General features: G+C 33.4%; 1 protein-coding gene and 1 long non-coding RNA gene across 2 annotated transcripts in view; both read right to left on the reverse strand.

Annotated features, from left to right (window-relative positions):
* Positions 1 to 14402, reverse strand: part of LOC139972923 (uncharacterized) — a 37670-nt gene that overhangs the window by 18818 nt on the left and 4450 nt on the right. The window lies entirely within an intron of this gene.
* On the reverse strand, positions 3341 to 12745 carry LOC139972921 (uncharacterized). Its single transcript, XM_071979234.1, has 8 exons — positions 12588 to 12745; positions 9017 to 9053; positions 8061 to 8230; positions 7632 to 7896; positions 6948 to 7162; positions 6172 to 6477; positions 5444 to 5711; positions 3341 to 3828 (listed from the first exon to the last, which is right to left on the reverse strand). Exons 1-8 carry the CDS (start codon positions 12675 to 12677, stop codon positions 3761 to 3763), a joined length of 1419 nt encoding a protein of 472 aa, XP_071835335.1. The 5' UTR covers positions 12678 to 12745; the 3' UTR covers positions 3341 to 3760.

Below are 14402 nucleotides of genomic sequence, written 5' to 3' on the forward strand. Positions count from 1 at the left end.
CGCGAGTTCCTGCTTGCAGGAGGATCTAATATACAAATAAATATTGTTTTGCCGGATTGTTTAATCCACATCGATATATTCTGCATATCAGGAATAAGTTACTTGCAGTAAGTCGAGTCTCCAACCCTTATTGTTTGTTCATACATTTGTTCATGTCATTTTTTCCATACAGATCACAAATCTCTAGTAGAGATTATTTCTTTATGTTTATTTATGTTATTCGGGGCTTCAATGATCTGTATCACTCTTTATGTACTATTAATTTATTAATTTAAAGGGTATTTAATGGATAAATTGATATTGTATAGTTCACCAGAAAAATAGGTTAGCTGGAATATATTGAAACTTATCTTGAAAAGGAATTTGGCAAGTTTACAAAGTCTTAATGATCCGTGACCAGTACGACGATGATGAGAAATTCCATAAATTATGTCCAGCTGAATAGACTGTACACTTTATTTTAGGAAACAGGTGTTATTTTGACACAAAACTTGCTAAATAGGACAGCTTGCGTTTAAATGGAGAAATTATATTTTACATTTCTAAAGAGTCACCGATAAGATATTCCCATGGTGTAGTAGTGTTTACTATTTATTCTTGAAGTACTCGATGGAGCTAGAAGGGAAGTAAGAGATTGTTAATCGATAATTCAAATTTCCCCGATGACTAAACATGTATATTTATCTGTACATTGCATACCGGCCAGGCAGTGGACGATGTTCGCAGTGTAAATCAGTGATGCCCTTGTAAAGAAAGGCTCATTTATGTTTCATATTTATTTATTTGACTGAAAAGCTGATACATATAAGATAAGCACCGCCGGTGCCTTGTTTTGTTGATACATTCACTCAGCAGTTACTGATGGAGCAAAATCATAAGTTTTCCCAGACTCTAGATTTAAGCGTTGGTAAGGCGTTGGTCTGTCGCCTATGATCGATTTAGCTCAGTGCGCGTGAGCTTTCCTAGCAAAGTAATCTCTAAAGAAATGGAAATAGGGGGTTGCATAGGTAAGTGCTAAGTTTAGTTTTGGAGGACAATTCTGTCAAGCTCTTCGCCAACACTTAATTTATTGAAAATTAAAATAAAGAGTCATACTTCAAAAAATCATAATAACTATATTTTATACTTTAAAAGCTTTGGCATGTGCCTGAGGTTTTGTCAACGAACGAAACTTATTGTTTGCTTTTGTTAACATTTGTTTACTATTGATTTCTCCTTGTTTCCCTTTATTCCACTAATTTGTTTTTGTTCCCCTTGTTTTCAAAGTTGGCCTACTAGCTTCCCTAAATAAATAACATTTACAAATTGTCATTTAATAATAAAATATTTCTACACCTTCTGTAAGAAAGTATCAACTGTTCAACTAGACAAATGACCTTGCTATTGTTGAAGTTAAAAACTTACTAGATGAAAATTCAGTCAACGAAATATACTCCTTCATTATCCAAATTGTCCAGATGTGTTTAACCAGCTAGTGGAATATGGGAATGGTTTGGTGTGCAGAAAGGGTTGGGTTGCGGTCAAGGGGTTGGGGTAGGAGCAAGGATAATTTAAGCTTGATTTACATATTTCTTCAAACTTTGGCTTTGTTTGTGGGTCTAATTTGAAAGATTGCTGATGTTAACTGTACAGTAGTACTATATTAAACCTTTCATGTTTTTCTGGCACGGATTTCTGGCATAGATTTTTCCTTCAATGTAAGGAAATTTTATTGCACATTAATCCTGATACGACTAAATGTAAACGTCATAAAACTTGGCTGCAAAAGACCTTCTGCTTATTTAGCAATAAAGAAAGCGCCTCCACCTAGGATTTGATAAATGAGTGGTGTGTGAATGGGTCCTTGAATGCGAACCCTCATACAACAGCGTAGATTAGTACCGGGATCTGTTGGTGGGCGACTTCGATAATGGTTCGAGAGCTCCATACTACCTTGTTGATTGTGGTTGCCAAAATGTAGAAACACACTGCTAACATTCCTCCCATCTACATAAACATGTTGTTATGTTCGTACCTTTTCCCTAAATAGTCTGATACGGTTCACTGTCACAGATCAAATGTTCAAACACAATACGGCAGACATCATCTCATACACATATGATCACAAACGTGACTAAAAACAGAAAGACAGAATATTGTACAGTGCATAAATATGTAATATGTAAGCCTATGTATGCTACAACCTAAAAAGTGTTGACACTTGTTCAACATTGTTTCAAAAGTTGCAAAATACGGCACCATTTTACATTCCAACACATCCAAACACCAATGAGGGTGGTTTCGCACATGACCCTTATGTATCCCACACCCATAAAAGACGGGTCTTTTAATGCAACATTACTACATATTGAGTGCCCAAAAATTCAAGATTAATGACAAGATGATACTTCATATCATATTTAGTGAGTGTATGAATTACATTCTAAGAATTGATAGGTAATATAATATCATATTTGATTTGATTGTTTCGATTTAAAAAAAAGAAGAAGGTTGCAATAGCCGAAGCTAGTTGTCTGATAAAATATATATGTTTTGAACAATTTGGAATGAGCAAAGAATTCATGTGTAATTCCTAATTACAAAAGATAAAATCTAGTGTGGTCTCTAACTTGGGCTTTCTATATCAGTGATTATACAAGAATGGTTATATAGTTATCGTCACCAATTACGGGATCAATAGTTTAGTTAGAAGAGGTCAGGGTTTACAATCCTCGGGTCATTGGCTCGAACCCGGTTCTATAAAAAAGATAATATGTGCTAAATTTAAATTTGTTAATATTCCCACATTGAGCAAGATACTTGACACAAACATACAAATAAAAAACATCTCCATTTGCGTTTACCCTGGTTTTCATATTTCAGAGACGTACCTTGTTCAGATGTCAAGATGATTGGGAAGTAAATAAAAACATAAAAAAAAATAATTGGGAAGACAATCAAATAAAGAAATATTTAAAGTTATTTTCAATACTAAGTGCATGTTTGTTATTCAGAGATAAAAAGAAATCACACTCAAACCTAGTTAAGTTCTCAGAAAGGGTTTTTTGTATTTTAAGTTTAGAACTTTGAGTTTTGAACTTTTGCAAGAAGTTTGCAGGAATGTTTTAAAATTTACTATACTAAAAGCGTGATGAACTTCATATTTGCATTTATGTGACCTTGTGACCTTACATTGATTTGAAGCATTGTGTACGTCTTACTTCAGCCGGTATACATATCAAACATCGTTAACAAAATAAGATACAACACAGTAAGTATATTATCTTAGTACTGTCACATTTATTCGTATAATACATATAAATGATTAACACTTAAGTTATGACACTCGGTGATGACAAACATGTGTTATTATTACTATGGACCTGTATGAAGCTTTCCCAGTAAATCATAGGTACAAAGTGCACAACGACATTCGTTTGGTCTCAATTTATGATGAGACAAGAAACAAAACCTAACATTGTTGCTGATGGGTGATTTACTGGTATCGTAAGTTGCCTCATAAACATAATACAACTTTTTGAAACCGTTTCTCTGTAGCGTTAAATAGCTATGCGAGTCCGTATTCTTCGATATCTTAACAAAATCAGGAGCGAGGCCGAATTTTCATTTCTGTGGACTGTATGTTGTAAAGACCGCCAGGGAAGTTATACCAGTAAATGGTATAGGCGACGCCACTGTATGGCGCGTTGAGATCAGAGTGATAGGAACTACCGAACCACCATGCGCTCTGAGTATTGACATGGCTTGCCCAGTTCTCACTTTAAGCATCGTTGTCACGGTCACGTGTAGAGAACTGAAGTCCGTTGTGATAGTTCATTGCATCGTATCCTGCGGAAGCAAGGAAAAGGTCCTGATAGGTACATTGTTAACTGCCCTTTGAACAATATTTATGAGTGGTTCAGACTAGCCATCAAACCAAATGTTATCATTCGGTTATAATAAACATTTTCATAAAATATTAATTATACTTATCATCACACGTTGGTTAAAAGTAAATTGTTGTCTATTGGTTTACAGCGCTTTATTTCCATTTTTTATTTCATTAACATATTCTCATTGAGACTAGGTGGAAAGTAGCATTTGAATGTCTCCAGTGCGTTTATACACATACAACCCTACCTACCCTATAGACGTAACCCTTCTAACTACGCTAACCTACTCTTACATAGATTCATATGACAAGATTTCGTATTTTGCTGTATCTATACCGAAAGTCGTGAAAGATACGATAAGGAATTTTGTTACTTGTAAATTAGTTGTGTGAAGTCTACAATTTTGATTTTCATTAATCAATCAACTATAATTAAGGCAACTAAAAAAATTGTATATTATGATTCTTTTCCGGTTTTATTTGATTAGATCCTCTAACCTAAACTTTATGATCTAAACTATGAATGGGACTTTTATCATATTAACCTCTGAAGGTCCCTGCATCCATCACAACGATTAAAGTATAGGAAAATGGTCGCTTATACATAATACTTTGTTGCTTCTGTTTATATTCTGATGTTATAGTTATACCTCCGTCTATTCCACATTATGTTTTATATTATTTACCACTGTATTCATAAAGAATTTTTTTGGTATCTCGCATGTGGACTTGGAAATATTATTTTAAGATGTTAAATATACATGCTTACCTACAATCAATTTTTACTTCCCATAAGTCTTAAACGGAATATTACGTGATTAGGAATGACCTATAATATCGTTTTTGAAGTTAGAAAGTAGTTCTGTGGATTATCACGAATACATTGCACTCTAGTGGTGCATCACAGGCTGTATCGGTCGATACACATACGCTGATAAACAGCTTCCGAGATCGAATCTGTCATGAGTTTTGTTTAGATGTTTTCCGAGGTGTATAGGAAAACAAAATTTGTTGGATTCAGCGTTCCCCTTATTTTCCTCAAACAGCTCGCAAGTGTCACATTTCAAAACATACTACAGCATATTTTGATGACAAAATTTAGCCCTTGTCGCGTCTGTTTTATTATAACTTTTCCGTGTAGTATTTGACAAGTGCCCATTTGACAAGTGCTGCAAAAGATAGGATATTGTAATTACAATATACCTTTGTCGACAACAATTTTGAAAATATTGAATTTGGTGGGACAAAACGCACAGGGGATACATTTTGTGGGAATATTTTGAGGTAATGTTGTGGTCTGCCACTCAAACCAAGTCACATGTACAACAATCCCCCCCCCCCCCCCAACACATGACAATCAAAGCAAAGAAGCCACTGTTGGCTTTTTCGCACAATAGTTAGAATAATTGTAACAATAATTACAATTGTACAGGATAGTTTTCCGCACCTAACCATAACTTCCGTTTAGCGGATTGTTTGTTATGTCGTAAATTCATATCAGATCAGCTTCAAGTAGACACATATAATAATTTAAGTATCTGTTTTGTAAACAGAAGTAGAAGAATCACTCACCTACTGTACTTGAAGAATCGTAACCACTGACACTGAGTCTGAAATTTGTATCCACATCGCCCACGCTGAAGGAGCTATACTTAGCATAGTAATGTTGCCCAGATTTGGAATCGAATTCAATCCTCAGCTCATATTCGCCTTGGCTCGTCAATGCTGCAAGTTTATCATTGCCAAGCCAGAAGTTGCCGTCTACAGATCCGAAACCCTCTCTGTATTCATTCCAGTATCTGTAAAAACTCAAACTACTGTCAACACGTCGCTGGAAAACCTGTAATTATAGGAATATAAACAAGAAAGAAGACCTATTAATCAACGAATTAAGCGACATTACAAGATGTTTGTATTTTTCCACTTTTTGCGACCCTCAAAAAGCTTATTCAGTTTACAGATTTTTCTTGTCAGCATTGGTACCAATAACCCACCGATCTGAGAAAAGAGTCTCATCTTAGATAATATTTCTACTTTATGAACACTCAGACTATCGTTCGCAAGCAGAAATAATAATATTTAAGACGAATGTTCTCATGTCTAACTCATTATCATCAAACAATTTGTAAACTGTTTCAAGTAAGTTTAGTTTTTAAGATGTATTTTATCTTTGAAAGTTAAAAGTAAGATAAAAATACTGATATTACTTAACAAAAAAAAATAATAATGTCATCAGTGACAAGAAAAGATCAGTTACTCAGTTTGGTTAATCTTTGAATATGAAAACTAAAGATACATACCAACCAACCACCTCCATCTATGACGTCACACGTGACTTGAAATGGTTCGTCTGTCCACCCAGCTGGTTGTATAAGTTGAATACTGTTAGAGCTCTCTCCAATAAATGCTTGGCAGTCTGATGCAGTGGCCCGATCACATTGGACCCCGTCTCCAGTGTATCCTGCATTACAGTAACACTGTAATAAGCCTTGTCGTTCCTCACAGTTACCATTGGGACTGCACTGGTATGTGTCATCACAGCTTAGCAGATCACTGTTGCAAGAACATCGCTTAGTACAAGAAGGGTTCACGTATTCATCACCTTCCTGTGACGAAAGAAACCGTTATAGAACTTGATATGAAAATGTGTGATTATGACATTGTGGTAGGCTCTTTCTTTATGTAGATGGGTAAAACGGTCATTGATAATCGTTTCTATCCGCCTAACTATATGTTTGATGTTAACGTAAAGTTACTACTAAAATCAAATATATTACTTAGTAATTTTTTGGATTAGGGTCTAAATAAGTTTAATTGTAATTGTTTGAACGATTAAAGTTGCGTAATCACAGATCATTTTTAGCTTTGCGCGTCATGAACAAAAGACACATAAATTCATCCGAATGGAGAATTATACCCTAACGACCATCGACGTCGTCATGCAGTGTTAATCGTACCCAAGTCGCCATATCGCCATTCAAAATCAGAAAAGAAAATGTCATGATGAAAAGTATCTGTCTCACACAGAATAGTGAGAACACCTCCTGGATAACTAATGCTAAAAAGCGACTCTTACCGCAAGGACTATCCCTTGACCACCATCTGCTTCCTGTATATAACAGCTACAGTCCTCTCTAGATATACATTTATTGCCGTCCATCAAGAACCCATCGGGACAAATGCATGTGGGTGTATCACTGCATGATACTGTGCAGCTAGGGTCAGCACATGAACCTTCGCATTTACAATCGTTGAAAATCTTGTTGGTAGGACACCACTGGAAGTATGCATCTAGAAGAGGAATACCAAAAAAAGGTGAGGAGTATTAGCTCATTGATTAACGTTTAAAAATTTCAATAAAAATTTTCAAAAAAAGTCCAGCCGCCCTATCACCAAGACTTGTATGGTGTTACTTACGAAATTCTTGCTAATGAAAAATCTAAAGCTGTTTCTACTTGGTTATTTCAACTTCATAGTTCCTTAATTGTCTTTACATATGTAAATTCAATGTTTCAAAAGAAAGAAAAGAAGTGTAAAAAATAAAGAATGCAACAAGCCTATCCGTCCCCGAAAGTCGTGTCGCAGTCTTCTTTAAATGGCACACGATTGTTGCTCAGGTAAAACCTGATCGCCGGAAATTACTCCTTGAAACGACTAAGAAACTTAGGTAGAGAATGAAGTCACATTCCACTAACTCCACTGTAAGGTAACGCGTCAGAAATTCAATAATGTAACACAAAGGCATAGTTTACTACCCTACCTGCTTCTCCGGTATACTCTCCAGTACTGATTAATTTGTAATGACTGAAGCGGTCACTGATTCGAAAAGTTTCATATGTCACGAAGAATGACAAACCGGACGCTGTAGTCAGGTCCATACGAAGTTGATATTTCTTCTGGTTGGTGATGTACGATATCTTCTCATTGCCGAGCCAAAACTCTTGAGAGAGAAAACCAAACCCATTTTCATATTCTTCCCACGAACGATTAAAGTTGATTGATGCGTCGTGCCTTCGCTGTATGACCTGTTGATATAATAGTAAAATCATTAGCTTATTTCTTCAGTGATAAACTAAACAAGTGTTACAATATTCCACTGCTGCTTATATTACCACAAAACAACCATATATCTTTTGGATATGAAAAGGTATGGTTACATGGCAAAGACACTGTTTGTAAACCTACGTACCGTCCATCCACCATCACCGAGACTGTTGTTACAATATACTTCGAAAGGTTCAATATAACCGTCTGGTTTGATGACGTAAACACCATCGACACTAGAAGATGAACATTGGCTTAGCACTTCAAGGCAGTCTCTTGGATACTCAGCACGTTGATAGAAGAAGAAAGATGACGCTGAAAGGAGACATTGTTACTAAATCAGAATAATCATATTAACATATCAAATTTCCCCAACTAGTTGAGACACTCCGTATAAAATGTACAAGATAAACGTAAGCAATTGCTTTATTCGCACAACTTTTCTGCTTACAAAGTATTGCATATCTCACAGTGCGTGAGAACCTATATATCAGATAATATCAATCAAAACATAAAGGTTAACAATTGAAATTTATTAACACGTTGCCCTCATCGCATTTCCAACATCAACTGTGATATACGAATTGGATGTAAATATTTTAATAATTTTCTTTCTCGTCTGTAAGTATTTTTCATAAGCGCCTGTATATTTTGTCGTCTAACTTGTTTTGATTATTCTATGATCCTTTCTTCCAAACAAAAGGTTTATTGTGTAAAAACATTGCCAAGTATAAAAGTTGTCACTATGTAGTGACGAAAAATTCTCTATAGTACAACCGACTTGAATCGAGAAAAGAGTAGGAAAAATCGTTGCAATATCACCAGCCTATATTTTTATACAAATAAAATATTTTAACGAGTATTAAATGACATACGATTTCGACGTCCAGATAAATCATATACTTGTAATTGTCACAGATAGAATACCAAAAAGAAATTCCTAAAATGCTCGAGTTATTATATACATAATGAATGGTAATAATATTGACTAGTCAAGATAATAAACTATATTGTTAACGATATTAAAGATGGAGCACAATCGACTTTGTTTCACAATATCAGCTCAAAAGCGGCTTTCATATAAAATATCAGAAAACTTACCGGAACTTCCATCACGAACGTCACTTTGAAGGTGAGGCTGAAATATAAAAACACAACCTTCTTGTTTTTATTGTTTATTGAAACCAATGATACTACAAACAATAACGATAATAACGCATGGTAATGATATAGTCTGTACTTAAAATAATGGCTTTACAGGCTTATGTTCAGCCTAATTTGTAGCTGATTAGGTTCAGCTCGGCTTCGTGTAGACTATTCTTTTAACTAAATTTGGCCGGTTCCACTCCTTTGCCCTAAAATAATAAGCTGTTTTTGTTTTTAATTTGAGTAATAAAACTCCAACATGACACCGATACGGTAAACTAGAAAATTAATATATATATCAAATTAGTGTAATATAAACAGAGCAGCATTTGCTTTTAAAACAAAGAATTTGTTTCCTTCTTATTTCAGAACGGGAAGGAGTGGAATGATCACGAGAAATTTTGAAACTGTCAACAGTTCTGATTTAAAAAAAAAAAAATCTATTATGATTGTTATTCATAACTTGAAGGGAAGTAGTATACCTGTAACATCAAACTGTCCTCATCTTAGACAGTTTACTATAAACATAAATTGTCCAGACAAGTTGAACGGCGCGATCTTAAGTGTTCTTTGGCTTTTCAAATTGTATTATTGTAAATCTAAAACCTATGTTTGAATTGAACATTTCATCACAGACTGGAATTTCATATTTTAAAGAACAATTTATTGTAATCTCTTGTTGTAACATCTTTCAATTGATGAAATCATAAAGTTAATATAAAAGTGTATGTAAATTTATTACTTTCATCTCCGCCAATAATTAATAACACTGACTTTCCGTTAAACTCAAATGGCTTCCTTCAATAAATATTAATGATTTTATATTTCAACATATGCTCAAGCGTATCGACAATATTTAGAATGATCAGACAATATTTCATTTACGTTAACGTTCAATAAAATTTAGCATAAACTTGCTATGCTGTTAATAAGTATAGTTTAGGTTTTTACTCAATGATTCTTTGCTTACTGTTACTTACTATGTGAATTACAGCAGTCTATAGGAGTTATTGAATAACCTATAATTATATGATCATAAAGAAATATAAGAAATCAAGTATTCTTAGAAAAGTCATTTCTAACCTTCGTAGTCTACCAAACCGTAGAAAAAATATGCAGTGAAACTCAAACGATTTGGAATCACCGTTAAATTTATCGTGGAACAAACGTAACCGTCACAATTCATGAATTCAAATTTAGGTTACTTGTTAATATCTATTTGTGAAGCTGCGGTTACTTTTCCTATACCGTTAGCAGAAATGTGACATAAAATTGCTGTTTGTGCTACATTTCGTGAATTCAAATAAAAACCAAAACAGTACGATAACAGTAAGGAATTGAATTTCTGTAGTAGTTTTAAGGTTAGAATAATTGTAAAAGAAATAGGAATAGAGATATTTTTTTTTCATATTAAAGAAGGTATTAATAATGAATACTAAAAACCAAAGTTGAAAAGTAGAAAAGCAGAAATTCAACACCCACTGAACAATTGCGAATATGTTTGATCAAAACTGTACCATTTTGTAAATATTATAGGCATGATTACGATACTTTGCTTATTTGTCTTTACACTTTATTCTGATAATTAAAGTAATTGTAAAATTAAACGACTAAATGTGCTATACATATATGATGATTTTAAAGTTCTAACACTATTTTTACGTGTATGGAGAAGCTGTATCACGTTTTTTTTTAAATCTGTATCTGTAAGAAATTTTATTTAAAATAGTGAGATTCAAATGCAGTTGATGATTTATAATTTACGAATTTAATTTCAAATGCATTTACTATCAAAATTATATCGAAAACATTGAAACATTGAGGATTTTATTTAGATGATTAATAAATCTCATCGATATCTTTATTTGGTAAAAAAGAAAGTGTCTACTTGTGATCAAGAGTAATTTAATTTGAGTAATACCAGCGAGGTTTGGACAAATTTACAACCAATCTTCGAATAATTGCTTAAACTAGACTCGATAATGGTTTGGAAACTTACACATTTTGGGGCATTTAAATACCACAAAATTGTTAAAGAAGGCTATTTAAGCATTTTGAATAAGATTGCATGATAACATGGAAATTGGAGGAATATCTTTAAGTGGTTTAACGTATTTCTTTTAACGTTTTAAAACCCTACGATATCCTATACATTGATAATGTTAAACAGCGAGTCTAAATATGTAAACTACTAGAAAATTTGACGGAGGGAGAGGAAAAAACATATTCCTAGTAAAATTTTATAACGACATGTCTTTACCATATACCTTGTAATTTCAAAGCAACAAATTGGAACTCGGTATTTACTGTTATAAACATAAACTTCACATTGACAATCAGTTGAAATATTAAAGATGTATTGTACATTAGTAAACGAGTGGCTCTGTATATCTCATTCTAAGACCAAGTAAATCAAATTTGTATGTAATTTTGCAAGAGAGAAATGGATCAACTGAAGTACATTGGCGTTATTTTAAGACGAATTTCGTAATCTGGTTACATTCTCCATAAACTGAACTTACAAAATATATTTTACATATACTTTTAATCAAAGAACTGGCAGAGAGCATGAAAGCTGTTTAATCGGTGATTTCTATTTACAAGGATTTCAACAATGTATATAATATAAAATATTATATAACATATTATGTTACAAACAGGTCTTGTAGTTGATTCTTTTCAGTAAGGTATGATGGTACTGGGACAAGAAAAACTAGAACAAAAAAAAAAAAAAAACTTCTGTTAGCTTTGTCTTCAAGTGTCACATAAGGCAATTACAAACTAGTTTTTTGAATGGTCTATTAATTATCGTGCGTTGACTACTAAAGGTTTGATTAAAGATTAAAGAAGAAAATCCGAGTAGAAGTAATTATTTGCGGTAGATTAAATTTCAGTTTTCACCAGACGTATACATCAGCTTGGCAAATAAGTGAGACCCGTTTACCTTTTTTGAACGTTTTGAAGTAAAATATGTTTTGATATAAATGTAAACAAAGTTACACTTCTTCTCTTTTTTCGTCTTTTGGCAATTATGTTCTCCTCTTCAACGTACTTGTCTTTTTAGTGTCGTTCCAATCAGTTTCATTGTACAATGAAAGACAAAGAAATCTGAAATTCACAATAGGAAATTAGTTTGTAATCATTGTTTTCACCATTAATAAAGTACAATTAAATTGCGAACTTTATGGAAATGATGAAAGCTACCTGAGAGTGACAAAGAAACTTGTAATTGACGATATATTTTTAAACTTGTTTTCAAATTTAATAAATTATAATGATTTTTGATCTATCTAGAGATTGATCTACGAGCTTCAATTGTAAATAGGTTACATCTTGGTAATCTATAAAAGCGAGTGGATTGGAATCAATAATGAACATAAATATTTCGCAAATGTACTTGTGACGAAGTATGAAGCATATAAATGCACATACAAATTATAGGTACGGGACGTTTCACGATGTAAGTTGATATAAATATCGATTGAACCTATAGAAGATAAGAAGAAGAAAATACATTTTCACTTACCCCTCCTTGCAAAGAGACACAGCTGGAAATATAAATTATTAAAAACAGAGAGGTTAAACCTGCACGAAGTTGTCCAAACATGTTCATCATTGTCAAAGCTAGTTACTTCTTGAAGGCTGGAGTTGAAATGCAGTCTGAGAGCATTTGACGCCATCTGAGCCATACGAGAACTGACCAAAGGTTAGTACAGTGGTGCCGAGAAACCTTTGAAAAAAAAAACAGTTCTGTCGACAGCTGTTATGTACATGTATTTCAGGAGGAAGCTATGAAGTCATTCGACATCTACATGGCACTATAACACCACGACACGTTTTATGCCTTAAAAGGAGTGCGTGTTATTATTTTAAATTCTGAGCATGGTATCATTGACTGTGATTTCTATTTACAAGGATTGCAACAATGTATATATGTTACAAACATGTCTTGTAGTTGACTCTTTTCAGTAAGGTATGATGGTACTGGGACAAGAAAAAACTAAAACAAAAATAACAGCACTTCTGTTAGCTTTGTCTTCAAGTGTCACATAAGGCAATTACAAACTAGTTTTTTGAATGGTCTATTAATTATCGTGCGTTGACTACTAAAGGTTTGATTAAAGATTAAAGAAGAAAATCCGAGTAGAAGTAATTATTTGCGGTAGATTAAATTTCAGTTTTCACCAGACGTATACATCAGCTTGGCAAATAAGTGAGACCCGTTTACCTTTTTTGAACGTTTTGAAGTAAAATATGTTTTGATATAAATGTAAACAAAGTTACACTTCTTCTCTTTTTTCGTCTTTTGGCAATTATGTTCTCCTCTTCAACGTACTTGTCTTTTTAGTGTCGTTCCAATCAGTTTCATTGTACAATGAAAGACAAAGAAATCTGAAATTCACAATAGGAAATTAGTTTGTAATCATTGTTTTCACCATTAATAAAGTACAATTAAATTGCGAACTTTATGGAAATGATGAAAGCTACCTGAGAGTGACAAAGAAACTTGTAATTGACGATATATTTTTAAACTTGTTTTCAAATTTAATAAATTATAATGATTTTTGATCTATCTAGAGATTGATCTACGAGCTTCAATTGTAAATAGGTTACATCTTGGTAATCTATAAAAGCGAGTGGATTGGAATCAATAATGAACATAAATATTTCGCAAATGTACTTGTGACGAAGTATGAAGCATATAAATGCACATACAAATTATAGGTACGGGACGTTTCACGATGTAAGTTGATATAAATATCGATTGAACCTATAGAAGATAAGAAGAAGAAAATACATTTTCACTTACCCCTCCTTGCAAAGAGACACAGCTGGAAATATAAATTATTAAAAACAGAGAGGTTAAACCTGCACGAAGTTGTCCAAACATGTTCATCATTGTCAAAGCTAGTTACTTCTTGAAGGCTGGAGTTGAAATGCAGTCTGAGAGCATTTGACGCCATCTGAGCCATACGAGAACTGACCAAAGGTTAGTACAGTGGTGCCGAGAAACCTTTGAAAAAAAAAACAGTTCTGTCGACAGCTGTTATGTACATGTATTTCAGGAGGAAGCTATGAAGTCATTCGACATCTACATGGCACTATAACACCACGACACGTTTTATGCCTTAAAAGGAGTGCGTGTTATTATTTTAAATTCTGAGCATGGTATCATTGACTTTAAACTACGTTTTCCGATACATCCGGGACAGTGTTATAAACAATTAACCTAACTGCTTTAGTCTACCAAGTCTAAAGAAAAAGTAAAAATATTTAAAGGTTTTTGATTTAAGAAACTAGATGGAAAATTTATAAGACACTCATTTGATGAAGTCAAGCT

This window comes from Apostichopus japonicus, chromosome 9 (assembly GCF_037975245.1).
Source record: "Apostichopus japonicus isolate 1M-3 chromosome 9, ASM3797524v1, whole genome shotgun sequence".
Lineage (NCBI taxonomy): Eukaryota > Metazoa > Echinodermata > Holothuroidea > Aspidochirotida > Stichopodidae > Apostichopus > Apostichopus japonicus.

Excerpts from the sequence above, each read along its gene's own strand:
- LOC139972921 (XM_071979234.1), bottom strand. The coding sequence starts at position 12,677 with ATGATGAACATGTTTGGACAACTTCGTGCAGGTTTAACCTCTCTGTTT. Across the intron at positions 8,231-9,016 it reads CGTTCGTGATGGAAGTTCCG|CGTCATCTTTCTTCTTCTAT; the intron begins GTAAGTTTTCTG and ends GTCTCCTTTCAG. Across the intron at positions 3,829-5,443 it reads CGATTCTTCAAGTACAGTAG|GATACGATGCAATGAACTAT; the intron begins GTGAGTGATTCT and ends TTGCTTCCGCAG.